Raw genomic sequence first — 18874 nt, forward strand, 5'->3', positions numbered from 1 at the left:
TCTGGATTATCTGGAGGATCAATGCATTAAACATTGTGTGATGTTCTCACCAATGAATTCACACATTTCTGCTCAACCAAGACACAAGAGTGTGTGTAGGCTAGAGATATACTTGCTGTTTGGCCACGGGTTCACGTAGACTCGTAACTCTTCACACACTTGCCTAAGTGCTACGTGTGTTACTTCCATGCGAGGCTTCCACTAGTGTAGCTTATGCGTCTGATGACTGCTGGTAAAAACACTGTATCTGCTTCATCCCCACACTGTTTCTCAGGTGTTTTCTAATATGCTTAGGTGTAGAATTTTCCGACTTTTTTTTCCATTTCAGTTTACATGCGTCTATGTCAGTGTTAATCTTGACAGATAGTTTTGATTTTTTTTTTTAGTTTTAGTCTTTTGACTAAAATGTTTAATAGTTTTAGTCATGAATAGTTTAGTCATTCTATATATGTATTTCATATTCTGTCTGTTTTATGTTCAAGAGGCGCTTTTGGCCACCTTAGCTCATGATCACTTTTAAACAATAAGCAACACTAAAAATGTACTGGAGACGTAACAAACTAGCTAGCTAGCTAGCTAGCTAACGTAACATAAGCTTCCTCCAGAAATCTGAACAAGCTTATCTGTTTCTACATGTCTTGGTGGAAAAGTAAAGTCTCATAAGCCTCATACAGCTACTCCTCAAAACTTTCTGCCATTTAGGAGCCGCTAAGTGCTGCACTGCCCATAGCATTTTACTGTGTACTACACCTCACATACACGTCACAATAATTTCTGAAGGACGTGCACAACCAACTTTCCAAACGAATGCAGAATACGTGAGGCAGCCATCATGCGTGGGTAAATGCGTAGTTAACAGCAAGTATATCTCTATCCTCAGACCTGTGGAAACATCAAAATCTACTCCAAGATTCGACTACTGTACTACTGCTATACTAACATGTACATCGTTGCCTGTTTATAATATGTTAATTCTGACTCATTTACTGAACATGTTTATTCTTTCTTTCATACCCGTTTCATTTCTTAACTTTCTAACTTTGTTTTTATCCGTTTAATTTTCCATAGCGGATGCACCCCCAGCTCCCGGCCTCCAAAACGCGTCAGCAGCCAAGCGCTCTCCTCCCATTCCGCCAAAGAGGACAACACCCGTCAACAAACGGCACTCAGAAGACCTCTCGACCACTCAGCCTGAGCCACCTGCAAGAGGCTCCTCCCCTGCTCCTCTCCCTGTCCAATCAGAAGACAGCAAGAACCCTGGCCCTGCACCTGGAATCGGAATCGCCTCTCCTCCACCTGCACATATCCCTCCGTCCCCTCCTCGGGGTAACCCCCAGCCTCCTACCCCCATCGTAGACCCCCCGAGCCCCACTACAGAGCCACCCTCCCATCCCCCGGCTGTTCCCCTGCACATCCTGATCCAGCGGGCTCTCACCAGCCCTGGCCTAACGCACCAGAACCCTGAGGGCTCTCACCGAGCTCACTCTCTGCTGTTCGAGACTCCGCCCCCGGAGGTGATGATTGAGAAAGGTGGACGACACTCGCTCCCGGTCACCATCGAGCCTCTCAGATTGTGAGTATTTAGAGTAAAAAAAAAAAAAAAAAAAAAAAAAAAAAGTCTTATCACAATATAATTTTCCACATCAGTCTATATCAAAGTCAAAGTGGTTTTTATTGTCATTTCAGCTATATACAGAGTACACATCGATATACAAGGGTTAGAGAATGAAACTGAAACACCTGCCATTTTAGTGTGGGAGGTTTCATGGCTAAATTGGAGCAGCCTGGTGGTCAATCTTCATTAATTGCACATTGCACCAGTAAGAGCAGAGTGTGAAGGTTCAACTAGCAGTGTAAGAGCACAGATTTGCTCAAAATAATGCAGTGCACACAACAATATAGGTGACAAAAGAGGACAAATTGTTGGTGCACGTCTTGCTGGCGCATCTGTGACCAAGACAGCAAGTCTTTGTGATGTATCAAGAGCCACGGTATCCAGGGTAATGTCAGCATACCACCAAGAAGGACCAACCCCATCCAACAGGATTAACTGTGGACGCAAGAGGAAGCTGTCTGAAAGGGATGTTCGGGTACTAACCCGGATTGTATCCAAAAAACATAAAACCACGGCTGATCAAACCACGGCAGAATTCAATGTGCACCTCAACTCTCCTATTTCCACCAGAACTGTCCATCACCACAATAAATTATTGTGGTCTAAAAACAGGTGTTTTAGTTTCACTGTCCAACCCCTGTGCATCACGATATAAATCAAGTCACTTTCTGTCACACTTTATTTTTTATTTTTTTGTGAGACAATAAGGGAGTTAATTTTTTATATATTTAGTCAAAAGTTACCAAATGAACATAAACACTCAAATCCTCTATATTCAAAGGTCAAATGGTACAGAATAACAAAGTAAACAGAGAACTAAATTCTTTGATCAGTTCCAGATCAATAAAATATTTTATACATAATAAAGAAAATTTAAAAAATATTTTTAAAACAAAATCTTCAAGCAACTTTCCAATGTAAACCAAAGAGAACATAAAATTCACTCAATTGTGCTTAGGTTTTGCTCCAAAGCAAAATAAAGAGAAAAACACAATAATAAATCCAGTAGTAGTTCAGTAATGTCTCTTAGTGCTGTCAAAGTTTTGCATCAGACATGCTCTGCTACAGGCTGAGGGCCAGGAAGACAAGCCTGTCCACTGCCTCGGGTTTTAAAGCTGTCCTGTAGCGGGTCACAATATTACCACCTGTGCTAAAGACACTCTCAGGCAGGGAGTTGGTGAGTACTTTAACTAGCTGTCTAACTTTAACTAAACCCGTCATTTTCAACCATGCTTACTGGCATCATATTGTAGCCTCTGGCTGAATGCGCTGAAAGGACGGATGAGAGACAGTTACAGTTGCCGCTTTATTGCTGGAAGTTCCCGTGGTTTCTGTTGGCCGCAACCACGTCACAATAACAACAGGCTAGCGAGCTAACAAGCTAACAGGCTAAAACTAGCACTCGGTTTAAACACAGACACACAAAGACTTTGCGCTCTCTTGCTTGGCCCAAACATTAGCATGCGAGCTGCTTACGGCTTAGAGAGTGGGCGTCAACCTAACCAACCTAACCTAACTCTATTCCAGCCACATGATTGGTTCAGTTCTGTTGTCTGTCGGAAACATTTCCAGAACAAGTTAAATCAAAGTTGTATCGACTGTGTCTCACATTTCTATCAAGGAAAAGTTATTTTGATATTTATCGTTATAGTTTTTTGCACAGCACTAGTTTAGAGACTATAATTTTGCTGTACTTAGGATAGAGCAATTAAACATGACGTACGATGTAGTTATATCATGATAATAAAAGGTGTCTAAAAATCGAAAGAGGCTTTTATTTAGAGAAGTAGGAAGCTGTCCACAACAAGATTGGCAACCCCCTCACATGGTATGCATGCTGTGTGTCTGTGTTAAAGAGCCAATATAAGTGACAATTACACTATATTACAGAGGCTGCCCCTGTATCGGGGGCGCTGTGTGTATAGTCACGTGTCAGCCTCTTTTCACAGGTGGGATAAGTATATTAGGCATTGATTGATGTGTTGGAAGTACAAAAAAGTCAAATGACAGGATAATTCGGGTCCAAGACTCACTAGCAATTTCCATATTAAACGTTTCCAAATGATTAAAATGATCAAGATTTCAGCAGAAAAAAGGCAAAATACCACAGATGCAGTGAGGAAAATAAGTGTTTGAACACTGCAAAATCATGGAGGGGTCTGAAATTTTCATCTTAGGTGCATGTCTTTTTTTTATTTTATTTTTTTAAATCATTTATTTGTGTGTTACTGCTGCAAATAAGTATTGGCACATCGCAATGTTGATGCGTAAATATTTAGTGACCAGATTAACATGAAAGTTAAAGCTCCACAAGGTAGGATTGAGATTTTGTGCTCGTGGGCTCCCCCTACAGTTGCAGAGTGTTTTCTGGTTTTCACAGACATATTAGGTCTCCAGCTTCTGCCAGAGTGTCTGTATGTTAGTTTGTAAAGAATGAACCAGTAGTCCTTGTAGAACTCTGACAGTTAGTACTGTTAGAACTAAAGGTTGGAAAGCAGGTCGCAGTTCTCGCGAGCAATGGTCTATTTCTCCTATTACACCTCAATGCACCGCTGCAGTGAGTTTCAAGCTGTAATTTCACTTCTTTAAAAAGATCAAAAATCAAGGAAATCCTACCTAGCGCTGCTTTAAGGATAAGACTTAAATTAAGGAGGCAGACAAGGTTCTAAACAGAACAGGCTGGCTTAATATGAACACCATCAATATTACCAGAGAAATATAAAACATGGGAAAGTAATGTATTTGTACATGTACTGGGAAGTCTGGGAAGAGGAAGCAAGTGAAGTTGTGCTGATGTAGAGCTGGATTTTATCTGTATAGCAAGGGAATGGCAGGTCTAATAGTGGTAATTTATTTTATAATGTTTTTTTTTTTATTTACAGTCCTATTTAATATAAAGCTTTGAAGGTGTTTTTTCTCAGTGAGTAATAAAACCTTTTCTATTACTCTTTCTATTACTGTTTCTTATGCATTCATTGTTCCTTCCCTTTCAGGCCTGAGGATGATGATTTTGACATGGAGGAAGAGTTGGCCAAGCTGCGGCCGGCCCCTCGGCCTACCCTTCCGCAAGAGATGGAGCCCCGGAGTAGGCGGGGCATAGTGGAGAACCCCAGCGTTACGGTCATCCACGAGGACTCCAGAGCTGGAGACAGTGATGAGGACGAGGATGAGAGCGACTCAGATGGATCCGTCCAGTACAGAGATGACCCTGATGAAGATGAGGAGGATGATGTACCCTTAAGTATGAACTGCACTCACTGTTTAAAGCGTTGTTTGTTTTGTGTTGTATTATAAACTTTGGACCTGAAATGTAAATAATCTGAATATATATAAATGTGTATTTTAGGTGGTCTGGCTAATCGTGTGAAGAGAAAGGACACTCTTGCTCTGAAGCTGGAAAAACAACAAGAGAAGGAAGAGCAGAGGGATCAGGAGAGCAACGTCTGGAAAAGCCGTGAGCAGTGGGAAGCTGTGCGCAACAAGATTGGCACCACCCTTACACGGTATGTATGATATCTTTCTGTGTTAATGGGCCAATATAAGTAACGACTACGCTACAACGGCTGGGGAAGCTATGGATTAGAGAGATTTTCACAAGAGCTAAATTGTGATAGCTAGATGACTGGATTAGAGCATCTACAAAACATCAGGCAGATATTGTGGGGTTTTTCTAATATATAGTGATCATTTCCCTAAGAAAATGCTCCAAAGCGACATGGGGGTGGGATTATCAGTAAATTTAGCATTTCATTTGTGAATCAAGAGATCAGAGTCTGGATGAAGAGTGGGGAGACACACAGTTCAAACTGCTTGAGGTCTAGAGTGAAGTTTCCACCAATCAGTGATGGTTTGGAGAGACATGTCATCTGCTTGTGTTGATCCACTATGTTTTATTATTTGTGTTTTATAAGTCTAAAGTCACTGCAGTTTTGTTTTCTCACAAATTGTACAGCACTTCATGCTTCCCTCTACTGATAACTTTTATGGAGATGAGGATTTCATTTTCCAGCAGGACTTGGCACACTGCTCACACTGCCAAAAGTACCAATTGGTCTTATATAGTAATCTAATGTTGTAACTTTTGGGTTTTCATTGGCTAGAAGCCATAATCATCAACAATAAAAGAAATAAACACTAAAAATAGATCATCTATATAAAATATGAGTTTACTGAAATACAGTAACTTCAATTCAAGTTCAATGATATATTAATTTTTTGAGATGCACCTGTATATTAGGAATTATTAGGATTTATTGCTATGGCTGATCGATGTATTATCAGTCTTAACAAAAAGTACAGATACGTTTTTAGTTCACAGAAATAAAATCTAAGTATATATATTTAGTGTATATACTACTGTTTACCTCACTGATGAAGTGTGCATGAATTGAATTAACATGAATTAACTGTGTGTGTGTGTGTTTTTGATACTGTATCCTCTCAGGCGCTTGAGTCAGAGACCTACGCAACAAGAACTGGAGCAAAGAAACATTCTGCAAGGTCAGTCTCCACAGCCAGCTCCACTGCCAGTCTCGTCTCATGTGACTTTGTTGGCCTTGCTTTCTTTATCCTTCTCTTTAAAGTGCAGCATCAAAGTGATTAAGCCACGTGTTGTTCTTCAAAATGCACTTCCTTTGCATATAAGGCCACACTGCTTCACTGCTGCCTCCTGGTGGTGTACATTCATAGTTAAAGCACCTGCCTGGAGTTCAGTGGAATGTAATAAGCCTCAGCATGTCTGTTTGCATCTATATTGCTGCAGGACCAGTCTGAAGCCTATAACTCTTCCTGATTTATGGTTTGATTATAGCTCTATAGTGCAGATTCCTGATTTTAAGATTAAGACATTTTAGTAGCCTGTTAGCAGATGAGTTTCTTGCCCCGCTTTTCTAGAAGGGGCAAGAAAGAGTAAGAGGAGAAGGTGAAACAAAGCTTTGCCTTGTGTGAAGTCTGAATACAGGCTTCTTTTTATAAGTGCGGCTCCACAGACGGAGCTCTGCAGTGTGTGTACGTGTGTGTGTGTGTGTGTGTGTGTGTGTGTGTGCGCACGTTTCCCTCGACTACATGGAATGTTTGTTTCTTGTTCCAGCCAAGAACGAGGCCGACCGACGGGCAGAGCGAAGCGAGATCAAACGCAGACTCACAAGAAAGGTAAGACACACTGAGCACACACACACACACACACACACACACACACACACACACACAAACACACACACTCACTCATGCACCCCCCTAGTCACTCACCAGAGGCCTCATGTACAATGACTGGCATGGAATTTCTACTAAAATGCTGTGTACGCTACAAACTAAAAAGGTCTGTGTACACACACAAAAAAAAATTCCAGATTTATCAAACCACACATAAGCAGAATCCCACATTAGCAAACAAGCACAAGCGCAAAGTTCCGCCCTGTTCCCTCTCTCAATTACGCAGACTAGTGCATCTCAAAAAATTAGAATATCATTGAAAAGTTCATTTATTTCAGCAATTCAGTTAAAAGAAAGTGAAGCTCCTATATTATACAGATGTATTACACACAGAGTGATCTATTTTAAGTGTTCGTTTATTTTATTGTTGATGATTATGGCTTATAGCCAATGAAAACCCAAAAATCAGTGTCTGGGCAGTGTGCCAAATCCTGCTGGAAAATGAAATGCGCATCTCTATAAAAGAAGGAAGCAAGAAGTGCTTGATAGAACACAGTGGATCAACACCAGCAGATGACATGTTTCTCCAAACCATCCCTGATTGGTGAAATTTCACACTAGACCTCAAGCAGTTTGGACTGTGTGTCTCTTCACTCTTCCTCCAGACTCTGATCCCTTGATTTACTAATGAAATGTAAAATTTACTGATGATCAGTGATGGTTTGGTTAGAGAGACACGTCATCTGCTGGTGTTGATCCACTGTGTTTTATTATCAAGTCTAAAGTCAGTGCAGTTTTGTTTTCCCACAAAATCTTACAGCACTTCATGCTTCCCTCTGCTACTGACAACTTTTATAAAGATGTGAATTTCATTTTTCAAGCAGGACTTGTTATTGATTGGTCTTATATAATATTCAAACTTGCTGAGATACTGATATTTGAGTTTTCATTGGCTGTAAGCCATAATCATCAACAATCAAAGAAATAAACGCTTGAAATAGATCATTCTGTGTGTAATACATTTATATAATATGAGTATGAGAATTTGAATTGGCTTACTGAAATAAAGTAACATTTCAATGTTATTGTAATGTTTTGAGATGTTTTGCTAATTGCAACAAACAACAAGAGCTGATCGTTCGGTACTGAAACATGCTGTGCCGTAGTCGCAGGAAGAGATGGTACGGGGCTTTGGAAAAATTAACACACATCTTAGTTGTTGGTGTGGCACAGTGGATAACACCACTATCTGCCAGTGAGCTTACTACCACATCATGTGGGAGATTGTGGTTCAATTCCTGGCTTGAGTGACTGAATGCTGCGCCAATGCTACACCGATAAGAGTCCTTGGGCAAGACTCCTAACACTACATTGACCCAACTCTGTAGTAGGATTAACCATGTAAGTTGCTCTGGATAAGAGCATCAGCAAAATGGCATAAAAAAAAATATGTCCCCGATCAGATCATGTGATTGGAAATCTGGGCCAATCACGTCATTTTCTAAGGATCAGAATCTGGCAGAAAAGATCCAGATCATTGATTTATCCAAAATGTAACGTTACATTCTTACTTCACAAGTTCAGGTTCACTATAGACCGGTCAATTGACCTGATAAAATAGACAGTGAATGTAGAAATAGGGAGGTGGTTTTAATATTATGGCAGATCAGAATGTGTATATGAAATAGATTGCCCAAATCTCTGTTAAATGAAAGAACACAATTTAAATGCAGTGTTTGGTGCCCTTCAGACATTGTGAAACCAGCCAAACCAAATAGAACAGAAGATTCAGTGTCACAAAAACCCAAACTTAAGAAGCATGACAGCGTAAATTAAACAGTGAATTGAAGTGTTTTCTGATTGACAGGAGAAATGTAATATTCTTGGTTTAAGTCAGCCCAGTGGCTGTTGCAGCCAAAGCCAGAGTGAAATGACTTTTATTTCTTTATTTATTTATTTTGTTGAGTGCAACATGCTGGAGGGTGTATTCCTACACATGAGTAAACTGCCAAGTTATAGCCTGTGTGCCGTGCTACACACTGCAAATTCAAAGTCATAAGGCACAAGACCACCACATTTACATCTGATATGTCTGATATGGATACCAATACTGCGTCCCTGAGTTTCTACCGATACTGATCTTAATCATTCTTTTCTTCTCTTAAATGAAACTTTTAATATTACATTTGTCTGTATACACCTTGCTTAAAGGAACAGTCAGTAACTAGGAAGGGAAAGTTTGGAAAAACGTACTACAATATTGAAATATTAAAATGGTTGCTAAGCTGTTTCTCTCTGAAAATGTGAAGAGTTGTTGCTATGCTTTTAATTTTTTGCTAAATGGTAAAGTCCAAAAACATTTGGCTTATCTTTGGGTAATAGAGTAGTGTCCGAAAAAATTGAATACATGGTTGCTATGGAATCCCAGCTCGTTGCGAATTGCATGCTGTGCTGTTTCTGTGGTTTACCAAGTTATAGTTAAGGTGTTAATCCTCCCTGCCAAAATGTCCAAAAGTTTAACAGTAATTTTTTTTTTCTTTTTTTTTTTTAAATAACAAGCCAACTTGATAAATGCGTGGAAGTGTGTAAAATAGCTACAGGAGTCCAATGTCCAAACACGGGATTTAATTTTATGCCCTACCCATTGCTCCCCAAGATAAGAGGCTCTCACAGGTTGCCAGATATATATGATTTTATATAATATATATTTCGGTGTACAACTTGCACATCTCTAGTAGGCAAGTGTTGATAATAAATCACCCAGCTGTGCTAGGCAACCTTAATGAAGTTCAGTGATTACCTGTTCAGCAGAAAAGTAGTCAGCTGTGACTGCAGCACACTTTTTGCATGCTATTTCTTATACCTGGCAACCCTGGGTGTGGAAATGGGAGTGGGGAATGGCGGTGGGCAGATTCAGAGATCAAAACCCTGTAATAGAGTAACCATCTTAAATAAAGACGCAAATTTGAGCTGCGACTCGCTGCCTTGCATGTCCTGTTGTCTTTTTGGTATGTCGCCCATCGCCTATCTTCTTCGCTGCGGCATTGCTGTGGGATGCTAGCACACTGTGCCAAAAGGATGGGGAGCGCATGGTTGGTGGGCTATAGATCTTCCCGCTGCAGTGCTGTGTCAGGACCTCCCTTCCATCCTGGCAACCAGCCACTTAACTCTGCCAGAGGTGACAGGCTATAGACGGAAGGAAAGACGGGAAGATGGCATGCAGGGCAGGCATATTAACTTTAGCTCTTCAGATTTAGCTTTACCTGAGGGGCCTGAGTAGCCAGATTAAATGTTTAGACCAGTTAAAACAGAATCTGGTTTGTTTTATTTACCTTTAATGCAGTTTGTTTGGGGCGGTGTGAATTAGTGATGGGAGTTACGGCTCTTTCTAGGGAGCCGGTTCTTCTGGCTCAGCTCACTAAGAAGAGCCGGCTCTTTCGGCTCTCAATAGCTCCTTAGACTTTTTTGGTTGCTTAAATCAGTTATTTCCAAATTAGGTGTAAAATGAATTACTAGTGTAAAAACATACATTTCATAAAAATGTGTTATTTATATGGCTTTATTTATATAAAAAAATAATTATGAAATACAAAAACTAAGGCCCATCTCAATTAAACAAGCATGTCAAATCTCTAAATGTGTATATATTTGTAAATTTATATACAATGAAATAAACAGCACCAAACAACATCAACAAAGTGTGACTCAACAAAATAAAAAACGTGCAAATCAAAAAGAAACCAAGCATCCATGTGATTTTTTTTTTTTTTTTTTTTTTTTTTTTTTTTTTTGGAAACTTAAGCAAAGATTGGCAACAAAAAAAATGAGATCATCTTTGAGGGGTTGATTCTGTTTCTGTTATGATCTGCCCTGTTCTGGACTTTACTTCACTTTTGAAATTTCTTTAGAATTGCTAAAAATAAGAAATGCCTAAAAACTGTAAGAATTTATGATGAGCTTTTACTGGCCTCTTGTTAATATTTCTCTATTTTTATTATTATTATTATTATTATTATTATTATTATTATTATTTCTTTAATGCATATTTTTATTCTGTCTTCTATTGTATTCTATTGTTTATATGCATCATCTTGAAACTTTAATTAAAAGTTTAAATATATATTACAAAAGTTTTACAGCATGATAACCGAAAAACACACTTTATAACTGAACGAGATTCACACTGTATAACTAACTAATAAATCATATTTATCTAGCACTTAAAAAGAGCACTCCTCTTCCCATTCCGCTCTGTAGACACACCCATCACGTACGGCAAAAAAAATATATGTAGATAAATAATTGGGTCACTCTCAGGAGCCGGCTCACATCGTTCGCGACCGACCCATTACTAGTGTAAATGCAATGATCACACCAAGACCAACGAGAGGAAGTCATTTCAGCTTAGTCCCAAACTAATTCTGGATCAGTTTATTCATTGTGGTCAGAACTGTTAACTGTACTTTGCCAGATAATTAGAACAGCTATTAACAAATGCCATCTCTGCTGTTGCTCTGAGCTGAATTGCATTAAAATGCACGCTAGTTCAAGACATTTGACTACTTCCTGTAGTTTTCTGATCCTGCCCCAGACAGTTCTGACCAATAAGCGGAGAAAACATTCTCAATTGGTTTGTTGCGACACATTTTGTTGCACTTAGGTTTTTCCTTGTATGAAAACAAACCAAACCAGCGTGAGTAACACACTATCCCGTCTACAAATGTGTTAAATTATTTGCAAGAGAGAAACTGAATATAGGTGTTTTATATAGGCCAATAAGTCCCAATAATATCAAAAGACAGTTAGCCGTTAGCCAATATGGATCATCTTTAATTCTGAGTTCCATAATAAGAGTCCTCAGGCCAGTTTGTGCACTTGTACTTGTATACGAAGAGCAATAAGAACATCTCATTTTTGTCAGTTGTATTGTAAGACAATTTCATTGACTTTTGATCGATATATGGTCAAATATCACAAACAGTAAGGAAACAGTAAGCAACATATGTTCATCTTTCCCAGAAGTAATTCTGTTGATTTGAACATGCTCATTTTTTGTTTGTTCCAACAAGATCCAAAAAGATAGTAGCCTCTCCTGGTGACCTACATTGTGTGAGAATAATTATTGTAATAATTATTGTACATGTAATTTGTTTTTTTTTATTGTATTAAGAAGAATTTATTGAAAACAGTATTGTTTGGGTATCGAAATCAAAATATCTTATCAGCATTGAAAAACTTAAAATTTCTAAATAATACAATGTTGATTGTGCTAATGCATTACTATGCTGTTGCATTAGCATTATATCAGTCAAGAAGGGTCTTAATATTGTTTATCTTAAAAAATAATTTCTGAAACAGTATCATCCAATAACAATTGGTCATCATAACTTGACTTAGGCATGCATATGGAAGCTCAGATTTAGGTTTAGGCTTTAAAATATATTCAGCGCACACCTCTAGTTTCAATCATGACTCTATTCTCCTGTTGTTTAGAGTTTTCTAGCCTTCCTCTGTATCCGGGTGATCCTAATAAATCCGTTTGATCCTGCAGTTGTCCCAGAGGCCCACAGTGGCTGAGCTCCAAGCCAGGAAGATCCTTCGCTTCCACGAGTATGTGGAGAGCACACACGCAGAGGACTATGATCGGCGTGCCGACAAACCCTGGACCAAACTCACCCCCGCTGATAAGGTCAGGACCGGCTATTATAGCTCACATGATCAGCACATCAATCATCATTAGAATGGGATTGTTTGTTTGCCTGTGTGTGTTTTAATATGTAATAGGATACATTAGTTCCAACCCTAATTAGCCTAGATCCAGCTAATTAGGGTCTACCTGAATATTTGAATACTAAACATGTACATGCTAGATGAAAGTTGGAGCTGAGCTTGGGTGGAGGGTGGAGATACAGGAGCATATGTTGGTAATTCTTTGTTGTCTATAGATAGATGAAACTGCTCTATGACAGAATTGTTAATGCTGCTAAATGTTTACCAAGCCTATATCTTTTGGCTGCTTCATGAACTCATACTGAGGTTGCTTACACTGAGATTGTTTCATGATTTGATTACAGGCTGCCATCAGAAAGGAGCTGAACGAGTTTAAGAGTTCAGAGATGGAGGTCCATGAGGACAGCAGGGTGTACACTAGGTAGGCCATCACAGTCATCTGACACATTATTTAATTATTTAAAAGAGAACCCCAGTCAGAAATGGACTTTGTGTGTATTAAAACGTGACGAAGAGTACTTTGCTTTGTTGAATAGCCCACCTCCACTCTCCCAGAGCTTTCTGAGATCCACAGTTTTGTGCACTTTGCCCAAACAAGCTTTCAAAATAAGTGAGATGGGACATGTCTTGCCCCTGCAGATAAATAGCTTTTTTCACCGTTATTCAGGCTTCATTAGTAGGATCCGGAGAGCCCTGACATTTAAAATGAGGCATTTAGAACTTTAAAAGTCTTCAAGAAGTTTATTAAAAGCCACTTTTTACATCCCATAGCGTAGTTAAATCTCCGGATATGGTAATGGAATGGTAATATTTTATCAAAAGTACTCTTCAACTGTGAGAGACAGAATCTAAAAACAATCCAGAAAATCTCACACTCTGATTTTTAAATAATAAATTAGACTTTACTGCGATGGATTGGCGGCCTGTCCAGGGTGTATCCTGCCTTCCGCCCGATGCCTGCTGGGATAGGCTCCAGCACCCCCCCGCGACCCCTCACGGATTAAGCGGTTGACAATGAGATGAGATGAAATTAGACTTTAATTGCATGAAATGAGTATTTGATACAATAGAAAAACAGAACTTAATATTTGGTACAGAAACTACAGAGGTCAGATGTTTCCTGTAGCTCTTGAACTTATAAGTTTGCACACACTGCAGCAGGGTTTTTGGCCCACTCCTCCATACAGATCTTTTTCAGATGTTTCAGGTTTCAGGGCTGTCACTGGGCGTCAACATTGCATTTCAGCTTTCTCCAAAGATTTTGTGTTTTGGGTCATTGTCTTGCCAAAAGACCCAGCCACGACCCCTCGCCAATGTTCTTACTAAGGGAAGGAGGTCTGGGCTAATTGCTAACCTTTTTCTGAATCGTTCTTACCCTAAGAGGTGAGATCTTGCATGGAGACTGAGACCCAGAATGAGGAAGGTTAACAGTCATCTTGTGTTTTTTTCCATTTTCTAATAATTGCACCAACAGATGTTAACTTTTCACCAAGCAGCTTGCCTATTGACCTAAGGCTCTACAGTTTTGTGCCTGGTGTCCTTAAACAGGACTTTGGTCTTGGCCATGGTGAAGAGATAGGAGTGTGATTGGTTGAGTGTGTGGACAGGTGTCTTTTATACAGGTGCAAAATAATTCAGGTAATGAGTGCAAAATAGCAGGAATTGTGTCTTAATCAGGTCTTTGAGAGAAAGAAATCTCTCTGGTTGGTAGGTGAATACATAACTTATTTCATTCTATAAAATGCAAATGAATTATTTAAAATTATACATTATACATGTAATTTTCCAGATTTTTTATTTTTATTTATTTATTTTTTATTTTTTTTAAGATTCTGTCTCTGGCAGTTGAAGTGTACCTACGATATAAATAACATCTCTCTATTGTTTGTAGGTGGGAAGACCTCAGATAGTTCATCAAATAGTTAACATCCAACATAAACTTTAACCTATAATTATCATTTATATATCATTTATTTCAATGCAAATTAATTTATTAAGCACTTTTCACTTAACCGAGTCCCGTGTCAGAGTTCCAACTGTATCAGCTGCTATGCGCCAATTTTTTTGATCTCGTCATCACCAGAATTTGAAGACACAATCCTTTGATAATTATAGAAAACCTCATGAGCCCATTAGATTATAGCCAGTAATGTAATATTAATACTATTTTAGAACAAACTGTTTTTTTGTAGCGGACAACAAAAAGTGGTCACAAGTTGTGATATCTGCCAAAGGGGTGATTTCAAAGTACTGCCCAAAAAAATATCAATAAAAAGTAATCTCATTGCGCCGAGCGGTCCAGGGGTATAAAGCGCTGCCACTATGAGCGGGAGGTCGCAGGTTCGAACCCCCGCTCATGCAGCTTTTCCATCAGCTGCCGGTGCTCAGAGGAAGCAAAATTGGCCCTGCTCCCTCCGGGTGGGTAGATGGCGCACTCTCCCCATCACGCTTAAAGGTGGCGCCGGGCAGCACGAGGCATCTGTGAGCGGATGTATTGGAACCTAGCCGCTGTGCTTTCCTCCGAGCGCGCTAGCCACTCAGGCAATGACTTTTCACAGTAAAGGATGTTTTGTGTGAAAAGCAAACAGATATAACTGTGTAAAAAAGCTCAGTTCAGTGGAACCTGTTGTGATGTAAAATCCTGATTTGGCAGCAAAATGTTTATATTATTCAAGCCATTTTAATTATTACTGATATTAATTGTAGTAGTGATAGTAGTAGTAGTAATGTCGTGATTGTTTTCAAGGATAGCCAAATTTTTTCTGTGTGTTCTGTGTGATGTGTGCTATCTTTGTGGACCTTCCACAAACAGAGAAGACTCGTACATGTTCAGACGGACACAGAATAATGTTATCTTTGTTCCGCAGGTTTCACCGACCTTGATGAACACCACTGACGAGAGAAGAGCTTAGCCTGGCTGTGAGCGTATGGAGTTGATCCAGCATCTCTTACAGAATCACATCACAACTCTGCTGACGACTTCACTGGATCCCCGCCAACTCTACAATACGACGGCATGCCGAGGAACCAGACAAGCTGTTCAGGATGCAGATTGTACCTTATCTTTTTTTTTTTTTTTTTTTTTTAGGATCGGTGTAGAGTGCCAATCCACTGGGAACAACACTTCTAAGGGTTTAATTTTTTTTTTGCTAAAGAATAACTCAACCAAACATGCTAGAGTTGCTCATTATGAACAGAACAGCTATTACTAAACGGTTGACACCAGCTAATTCAGTGGTTTCCTTCACTGTTAGCTACTTTAACATTTTGGACCGAACTTTTCTACACCTAAACTGAATTTACACTGTGTGGATTTTTTAAACAGCACAGCACTGGGAGACGGGCTGCAAGGAAAGCTGAGATTTCAACTGACTTCGTGGTGCATGCAGCCTCTCGTCCCACCGAGCTGACTAACACAGAAATGGCCTTTCGTCTTGTTTTTAGATTATGCGAAAACTGCAAAAACGGTGTCTGTTTTTAAGATTTTGACATCAGGAATACAATTTTTTGCGTGCAAAAGTAATTGCTTTTATGGTAATGACACACTGATCTTTGAACTGAGAACAAAATGTGAGTGTGGCGTAAGTGTGGCATCAGTGCAGGACCGCGTGAGACTGTGTGAGTGAGTGAATGTGTGAGAGATGAACATATGCTGTACACCTCTGCCTTAATAATAATGTTGACAAAAATACTGCAGAATTGCTCTTTTGCTCTTTCAGGGGCCGTAATGGAAAAAGGTTGATGAGTCTGGAAGTGCTAAGAGTGTGTAGTAGTGAGCTACAGTAAATAGCTTTCACCACTGATGTGTGTAATGGAAACTGCATCAATATCAAACTCAGGATTTCTCTGTGGTACTACACAAGGTTTGTCTCTATATGTGCATTGTACTGTTATTTTCCTATGTTTTTTATGTACCCTGCAGATAATGATGTCCGGGCAAGTGAATATATATGCATTATTTTTTTATAAGAATTTGGTACAAATGTTTTAAGGTGTTTTATATGGCTTTGCTTATTTTAAAGACAGATAAAATCTACTGAAACATGCAGAATATATTGACAATTTGTAGATAACAAGCAATTGTATCGGCAGATCATTTTGCTTGTTTCATGCATTATCTTATGCACTCTTTAGTGGATTATGGTAATTTCACAAATGCATATGGTATCATTTAGGGATGCACTGGAGTAAACATTTTTTTACATAAACTGAAAGCAAACAATTAGGCAATCTACTAAATACCATTTATTTTATTTTTGCTATTTTTTTCAGCCTTTTGTAAATTTTTATCAAAATTATGGTTTAAAATTATATTTAAAGCTCCACTAGGTAGGATTGAGTTTTTGTGCTCGTGGGCTCCCCCTACAGTTGCAGAGTGTAATAAATGTTTCATTAGAACTAAAGGTCGGAAAGCAGGTCGCAGTTCTCGTGAGCGTTGGTCGCAGCCGCCTTGGAAAACTTACAGAGTCTGGTTTGAGCTCAGAGGAGCTCCGGCACAGACACGAGAGCACCGCTATTCCTCCTATTACACCTTAATGCAGCGCTGCTGTGAGTTTTAAGCTTTAATTTTACTTTTTTAAAAAGATCAAAAACCAAGGAAATCCTACCTAGTGCTGCTTTAACACCTTTACATTATATCACATAAATATTTAGCGGATTCTTTTATTCAAAGCGACTTACAAATAATGGTATACATTAGAAATAGAGGACAAATCAAGACAAATCTTTTTTTTTTTTTATAAAGCTAGGCGACGTTCACTAGAGGAGCGCAGCGGGCGGGAGGTAGCGTAAGCCTTCAGGAGTGATCAGTGCAGGTAGGAAGGAGCCTGATCTGTCACTAGCTTGTAGGCGATTGTAGAAGGAGAGCTGGTCCATAAAACCAATACACAGTGCGTTCGCATCCTGTTCATGTAACTTGCCATAAGCTACCGGAGCCCTGAGAGAGCACAGTTGGCCTTGCTCTTTCTGGGTGGGTAGATGGCGCTCTCTCTCCCCACATCACTTCAAAGGGTGATGTAGATCAGTACAAGACGTCTGTGAGCTGATGTATCGGAACCGAGACACTATGCTTTCCTTCGAGCATTCTGTGATTGAAAAGTTCAAAAAGAGGTGGTGGCTGACTTTTATCACATTTATCGGAGCATGTGTTAGTCTTCACCCTCCTGGTGTGCTGGGGCATTACTAGTGATAGGGGGAGTCCTAATGAGTTGTTGGGTAATTGGCCTTGTAAATTGGGGGGGAAATGGGGTACAAAAAAAAGCTTCCCCACAGTTGATATATTTGATACATTTGGAGTGGTTTACTCCATGCATTAAAAGTTTTCGCTAGAAATTATTCCTTCTTTTTTTTAATTATTTCGGTTGCCAAATATTTGGTGCATCCCTAATGTCATTATTTAAAATGAGTGAAAATGTCCAGAAATGTATAATTTGGATACATTCAGTGGGTTTTTAATGATTTCACTTGCCAAGATAGCATTTTTGCAGTGTACTGTTAGTATACCACTGTTATACAAGTGTGCTTTATTCCTATTTTCGGTACACCAGCAATGTGGCACTTCTGTTTTTTGTAGCTTAAATGCTTCTGATCTTTACTCTACACTGAACTGTAAATATTGACATAGGTGATGTTACAAACCTGACTATCATTTTTTGACCTAAAACACAATAAGGCACACTTACTTTTTGAATAATTGGATCGGTACTCTTTTTTTGGTTTTCGCTCATATTGATACACTGATACACTGTTTTAGAGGCTCTTAGGAGACCTCTTGTATAATAGGTGTACACTGTAGATTCATTTAATTGTATATCTTGTCTTCCTAATGTTCAAAATATATATTTTAATTGTAATTATAGTATTACTCAGAGCTGTTTTTTTTTAAGCATACATGTACCAGTATGAGAACAGTGTACGTAGTGCGGAAAATAAGGCACTGGAAAAATGTTTTATTCTACTGATGTATAGTTATTTTTTTATGTAAAATGAAAAGAAAGAAATCACGTAACAAATGAACAGTCCCTTGATGATTTAATTAAAACTCTCAATTTAAAACCAAAAAATGTTTTATTGAACTGATTATAGAGAGCTTGTTATGTGTGGCATGTGGTGGCATAATTTAACATTAAAAAAGTATTTTTGCAATATGAATGAGCTAGTGGATTAAGGTGCTGTCACCATCGTCTGAGAATCGCTGGTTCGAATCCTGGCTCATGCTGCTTGCCATCAGCAGCCAGAGTCTGAGAGAGCAAAATTGACCTCCCTCTTTCTGGGTGGGTAGACGGCACTCTCTCTGCTCATCACTCTTTGGCTGCGTCCAGAAACTGCTCTATCCTATCGATCCTCCTCCTCTCTTCTGTTACCTGGAAACTGTTTTTG

The 18874-nt window shown here is 39.1% G+C and overlaps 1 protein-coding gene across 8 annotated transcripts in view; it reads left to right on the forward strand.

Moving 5' to 3' along the window:
* phactr4a (phosphatase and actin regulator 4a) overlaps nt 1-18646 on the forward strand; it is a 104116-nt gene extending 85470 nt beyond the window's left edge. For all 8 annotated transcript variants that reach the window (XM_022682954.2, XM_022682953.2, XM_022682955.2 and 5 more), the window contains 8 exons: nt 1069-1573; nt 4609-4856; nt 4962-5118; nt 6060-6115; nt 6705-6766; nt 12318-12455; nt 12841-12917; nt 15364-18646. In XM_022682954.2, the coding sequence (XP_022538675.2) occupies nt 1069-1573; nt 4609-4856; nt 4962-5118; nt 6060-6115; nt 6705-6766; nt 12318-12455; nt 12841-12917; nt 15364-15379 (1259 nt within the window). In that variant the 3' untranslated portion in view covers nt 15380-18646. The remainder of the gene's footprint in view (nt 1-1068; nt 1574-4608; nt 4857-4961; nt 5119-6059; nt 6116-6704; nt 6767-12317; nt 12456-12840; nt 12918-15363) is intronic.
* The last annotated feature ends 228 nt before the right edge of the window (nt 18647-18874 follow it).

This window comes from Astyanax mexicanus, chromosome 3, assembly GCF_023375975.1.
Source record: "Astyanax mexicanus isolate ESR-SI-001 chromosome 3, AstMex3_surface, whole genome shotgun sequence".
Lineage (NCBI taxonomy): Eukaryota > Metazoa > Chordata > Actinopteri > Characiformes > Acestrorhamphidae > Astyanax > Astyanax mexicanus.